The 6,283-nt window shown below is 39.8% G+C and overlaps 1 protein-coding gene across 1 annotated transcript; it reads left to right on the top strand.

The window, feature by feature from the left end:
• The first annotated feature begins 1,214 nt into the window (after positions 1-1,214).
• LOC134153801 (interferon alpha-10-like) lies at positions 1,215-1,769 on the top strand. Its single transcript, XM_062600227.1, has one exon. The coding sequence runs from the start codon at positions 1,215-1,217 to the stop codon at positions 1,767-1,769; it is 555 nt and encodes a 184-aa protein (XP_062456211.1).
• The last annotated feature ends 4,514 nt before the right edge of the window (positions 1,770-6,283 follow it).

The raw sequence follows: 6,283 nt of genomic DNA, 5'->3' as shown, positions 1-6,283 counted from the left end.
ATTTTAGTCTTTTTATTTAATACTGTCATTTCAAAGTGACTTTAAGAGATTTATTTGTTCCTCACGCCAGCAGCACATCCATCTCAAGGCTGCTTAAACAATATTAAGGCATCCAAAGAGATTATTCATGTCAATTATCATGCTCAGTCAAAAGACATTCTAACTCTTTTCAACAGAAAAAGACCCGAAATTTATTCCGGACAATTTTGTTGAAGCAAATCCAGGACTACCCTGCATTTTCTTTGCAACAATTCAGAGCATCTTACAGGTGCTAGGTTTCTCAGATAACTGCTGCGATATTTCTAACCTACTTTATTATATGGTTAAGCAAATGGTTGAATTTTAGAGTATTTTTTTTTTTTTTGTCTTCATTCTTCATTCTCTCCCCAGTAAACGTCAAAATTCAAATCCGGGCTTTACTGGCATTGACATCAGTTACTCCTTACTCAGATGGGAAAATACAAGGTACTTCCTCCAAGGATCTAACTTGTTCCCATGTGAGTATTTGTATTGCCATGGCACTTATGGTCTCTAAGTGAGATCAGAGCTCTGTTTAACTAGTACTGTATATGTATTAAAATACATGTATATTTTAATACATATGCACGTATTTTAAAAGATATACACGTATTTTAGTGAAATGAAATCTGTGCTGGGAATTTAAATGGACAAGAGAAATAAACCTGAAAATAAAGAAAATATTTTCTCAAAATTAAAATAGGTAGACAAAGCTTAATTAAATTTTGGAAGTATAAATCTTACTGAGAGGACAGGATGCCAGCAGTATTCAGCAAGTCACTGGCCCTCCATTGACAGTATAATTTGAATTCAGCATGTTCTCTCACTTCTAAAATATTAAGAAACTAAAGATTTTTACATAATCTTTTATTCTGGATTTTCAGTATACTGACTAGAATTTTTGAGAGAAAGGAAATATATAACTTAAGATATACATAACATTTTAATATTCTGCTGATATAAAAAGCAAGTGGCAAAAAAAAAAAGGACAATGAAGTCATAAAGCAGAAAATGAAAGTGGTAAGTGTCAAAAGCATACACAAGGGGGAAAACCTTGAAAACCAAAAAATGATGAAAGAAACTTCTCCTACTGAAAAATTAAAGATTTTGAAGAAAGACAGGAGCCTATGAAAGACCTTCAAAGCATTCCAGCCTGTCTCTCAGGAGGAAAGGAGACATATAAGAAGAACTTTATCATGAGCACTTTTGGCTTGCTACAAATTGGTCTCATTCTGTCATGTACCACCAAAATCTCAAGTCTTCATTGCAATCACCTTCTTTTGCAGCAAAGCAAAGTGATTGAGAGCAGCCTGCAACTTTTGGACAAAATGGGTGAAAAGTTTCCTCGGAAATGTCTAAGAGAGAAAATGTCGTTCAGATTCCCTGCGCAGGTCCTGAAGTCCAAGCAGAAAGAGACTGTCAAAGTGGCCATTGAAGAGATCTTCCAACACATCTTCTATATCTTTAGCAAGAACCTGACACTCGCTGCATGGGATGGGAGAGCCCTTGAGCAATTTCAGAATGGACTTTATCAGGAGATTGAGCAAGTGGAAGTGTGTGTAATCAAGAAACAGTCCCATTACTTTTGGAGTAGAGATGCCAGCAGGCTCAAACTGAAAAAGTATTTCCAAAAGATAGACTATTTTCTTAAAGACAGACAACACAATCTGTGCTCCTGGGAGGTCAGCCGTGCAGAAATGAGGAGATGTCTTCAGTTTGTTGATAAAATTATAAGAAGGCTTAACAACTAAGGTAAAAAGATTTTGACCTGACATAATTTGGCTTTAAAATTGATTACATTTATCTTTTCTTCTATGATCTATCTTGTGAAGATATTTCTAGTTCATTTTGGCTGGATGTAAATTATTATGTTGCTAAGTGTGGTTATTGCAAATGTAATATACCGTTCAATGTCAGTAAATTCTTATTTTGTAAACAAGGTCCATATGCTAGCTATAAAATAACCTATAAGACCAGTAAGAGTCTTATTTCCAGTAACGGTTGTTCCATCAGAAAGGATGACAATCTTATGACAAATATCATATAGCATTTTCTGCTGAGAAACTATGTTATTATTTTTCTTTATTTCATTTGTATAGGGAGAATCATCTACTTGTGAATTGGCTACAGATTCATTACCTTACAAGAGTCCACATCAAAAGTAAAATAGTATAGTTTTTATTTAAATAGTCCTGGTTTAGGTTGATATCAATCATTATTCTTTCAAGGTATGCTCTTTTCTAAGAACAAATTTGCTCATCCAATCCATTCTAATATTTGCTTTATTCAAGAAGGTAAAGCCATCCCAAGAAGGATTTGTCTTCTCAGGAATTTATTTGCAATAGCTGTAACTTCTGCAATAACTCTGTTGGATATTGTTACTTCTAATTAAATAACTAAAAAACCTTATGATTACTTCTAATTAATGTCCTGCTCTAGCTTTACAGGGAAAAGGTATTTTTTTATTTTCCTTCCATGTTTTCTATTCTTTGCTTTAAATTTTGTTCTGACCTTTTCTGAAATAACTTTTTAAACTAAAAGTACCCTAAAGTCATTGTAGCCAATGGCATGTCCTACTTACTCATAGAAGTGTTTGTCCTGGTTACTACAGTCTGAAACATCCCCACACAGTGAGTGTTTCATTGCTGCATGAAATCTTCTGTCTTTCTCCCTTTGCTCACAAATTATCGTGCAGAAAGATTTACCCTGTGGTATTCCAGCAAATATCCCTCCCCCAAATCACACACTCACCCTTGAATAATAATAATTATGAAGTAGTCATATTCTTCAATACAGCTTGTTTATAATGGGGGGGGGGGGAATGTTTTTTTTTTCTTTTTTTTTTCCTGTGAGGCTAAGCCAGGATTTTACCCTGGGAAAGTGTCCCTGGGTAACTCCATTTCAAAAGCTTGTTTTTTCCCTAGTTGCTTGCTGCTTGTTAGCAGGGGACAAAACAGAGTTTCAGCCTGTTTATGTTGCTGAACTAATTAAAGAGCTATTTTCTGTGGTCAAGACTTATGAGCGCTGGGTGGAGTCTTTGGGGTTCAACAGCAAAGTGGTAGAAGAGAGGTAGGTCATCTGCCTTGGTGGTCAAGCACGGGCACAAAGGTTCCCAAGGGATTTGCTAGAGCTGATTTTTGACATCAGGTCAGGAGCCCCTTGAACGCTTTGCCTGATCTCCAGCCATGCAAAATGGTCGCATTCAGGAAGGTGACTGGAAAAAGATCTGTATATGAACAGTGGGCTGGTAAGAACAGCAGCAATGTGCTCCCTGAGGTAAGGTGCTACGTCTGAGGCGTGGGTCTCTTTTGCAGGGCGTGCAGAGCTGTCTCTCCAGCTGAATGGCACAGCAAGAGTCATGGGTGTCAGGTCCAGAGCTAAAACACCAGAAATACGACCAAAAAGCAAGTTTTCCACGGTCCAGGATGGCAGAAAAGACCGCGGGAACAAAGCAAAGAATGGGGAGCTGATTTCTGTGCGGTGAGACCCCACCATAAATATTTCAGCCAAATCAGTATTCCTCGGGCTTTGCAACTAATGGCACTTGAAACATCCCAGCAGTGGACTATTTCAAATCTTATTTCTGATATTTGTTTGCTTTTTGCACTTCTTCAAACCTGTACAATAAAATTACTTTTAGTCTACTTGGCTTTGGGGTTCTAATATTCTAGGCAGCTTCTACAATGCAGTAAACTGCAACTGAAATGGCCCCATTTTTAATGTCGCTTGGAAATGGCATTGATGTATTTTTAGCAGCCCTCTGCTGAAGAATTGCAGGGTTTTCTGCCACATTGCCTACAGTGAGAAGATGCTAATTCATGGCCCAGTAATCTGTTCAGAAACTCTCAGCCTATTAAAATTTCCTCTTAGTTCACAACTATTCCCAGTGGTTTCTCAGATCATTGTATGCGATCTCACCACCAAGTAAAAATATGTCCAGTGGTACTTCAGTCACCTGAGCACTCTGCAGTGCAAGAAATAGCAGAAATGGGCACTAGAGGGCAAAGTGAGATTATAGCTAAAACACCAGCAGTGAGAACTACAGGTCAATGTACTGTGAGAACTGTAGGTGAAAATACGTGCATTTTCACAACACCTTGTGACCTTGCTGCTTATCAATAAACTGCTATTGAGTTCACAAAGGGGAATTGAAAGAGCAATGGAGTAAGCCTGAAGAAATCTAAGAGGAAGAAGGTCTCAGAGGTAAGGCACAAGAGCTCTTAAGTCAGTATTTGGTTTCAACTATTTTTTGTCTAGCTATGAGGTACTGTCAGATTGTTTGCACTGAGACAACATCTAGGGGACCCATTCACAGACAGGGACCCTGGGAAAGATGTAAGTGCTGAACAAGCACAAGGGGAAAAGAAAACAGCAGATCAGCATTTACAATACGCCTTTGTTTTTCTCTGGACTGCTAAAGAAAGGTAATAAAGTCTCTGCAGACCCTCTCTCTTTCACTTGCCATTTTAATGTCTTGAATCTATCTGTGTTTCAGTTGTCACCATCGCACGACCAGGTCAGCTCTGTGTGATGCCCCTAACCACCTGAAGTCCTCTGGGGCTTCTTCCCATTAGTATTTTTCTAAAAACTAAATAAAAGTAACAAAATACAATTTCTAGCAGAATGTGTTTTCAAAGGGAAATGAATAAAATAGTGAACATGAAGTCTCAAATCCAGGTTGAAAATTTAATGCAGATGGAACAAGATCCTCCCAAATTTGGACTGCTTCAAAAGCAGAACGTGTCATGAAGTTTCTCCTAAGCATCATGCACAAGCGCTATGCAGCAGCCACAGCCCAGACACCGCAGTCGGTGGCTGTTCTCATGCCTAGTCCCACAGCATTTGTGCCGTGCTGGCTTTCTGGGAAGCTGCCCTGAAGCTGTTTAGTTAACATTTAGGCAGAGTCTCTTTCCTGGAATGGATTTTCAGGATTGGGATCAAATGCTACATCTCCACCAAGAAAATGCAGAATTGAGGAATGCTTATTCCATATTTTACTCTAGAAAAAATTACTGAGAAATCACAGTCAAATACATCTGTTTTAGGCAAGTCTTACATGTATACAATGTTTGTAGGTAAGGGCTTGGCTTGTTCTGTCAGCTTTGCTTTACTTCATTTTTAAATTTCAGATCTCCCAAAACTGCCTCCTGAAAAAAAGAAAAAAAAAAAAAAAAAAAAAGAAAAAGAAAGAAAGAATAGCAACTGGAAGGCTGTGGAAACAGCTTTCCAGGTGATGCCCGAGGATGAGTCCCTGCGGGTGGAAAGGGTAGCTGTGTGTGGTGCCCTCAGGAAGAGCATCGTGGGGCTGAGCTGTGGTGCTGGGGATGGACACCGGCTGGGGCCCGCCGCACGGTGCTGCCGCCCCGCTGTGCCTCACCGGCTGCCAGGCTCAGCCCGTTATTCACACCCAGCTATTTCTCCTCTCTGCCAGCCCTTTCCAGGGAGCAACCAACAAAGGAATGTGATGAAGAAATTTTGAAAGGGAATGTCAGTCCTTAGTTTTCAGTGACAGACTGAGTTTATACTGCTTTAGAGAGATAATCACAGAGTAAAAAAGTTGAAAAATCAAGGAAGATTGTTCGCAGAATGATTACAAGATTGCATTTGGTACTTTCCAGTACATTGATTATTCTTTTTTCTATCCAAAAACATTCCTACTCTTCCTAATATGGGCAAGGATGAGTCATTTTTACCAGTGTTTTCACTATTGCAACTAACATCAAGAAATCTTGGTAAGATGCAAGGGCTTTTCCGACACCTCTCGTTCCCAGACGAGAGAAAGGGTTGAAGACGGTGGTCAGGATGTCCTCCCTTCGCTATCTGCAGACATGCCAGTGCTGCAGCGGGGTCTGCAAAGTGGGCAGGGCTGCAGCAGTGGTACCTGGAGAGCAGACCGGCACGGAGACGTTCGTGTCCTGCCTCAGTCCTCCCCACCATGGGCTGCAAGGTAGGTTCATTCTCCAGGGCCACGCAGCAAGCTGGGGTCCTGAATCCGCAAGGGAGCTTCGCAGGAGGAGAGTTCAGTCTTCTGAGCAAATAACAACCTGGTTTTCAAAAGTGTGCTGAACAAATACTGGCCAACATTCCCCTCCACAAAATTGCTGGTGAAACAAAGCAATGCATTTGCAAAGTCACTTTAACTATTACTGACTGCAATATTCCTAAAATTTCTTATCTGGGTAGGCCAGAACACACATAACTTCCTCAGGACTTTAGCAGGATTATTGCATGTTACAGTTCATTTTCCCAGAGAGGAAGTGTCTTG

The sequence above is a fragment of the Rhea pennata genome, chromosome Z, assembly GCF_028389875.1.
Source record: "Rhea pennata isolate bPtePen1 chromosome Z, bPtePen1.pri, whole genome shotgun sequence".
Classification (NCBI taxonomy): domain Eukaryota; kingdom Metazoa; phylum Chordata; class Aves; order Rheiformes; family Rheidae; genus Rhea; species Rhea pennata.
This window is presented reverse-complemented; position numbering and strand designations above follow the sequence as displayed.

Coding starts and splice junctions, on each gene's coding strand:
- LOC134153801 (XM_062600227.1), top strand. CDS start 1,215: ATGAGCACTTTTGGCTTGCTACAAATTGGTCTCATTCTGTCATGTACC.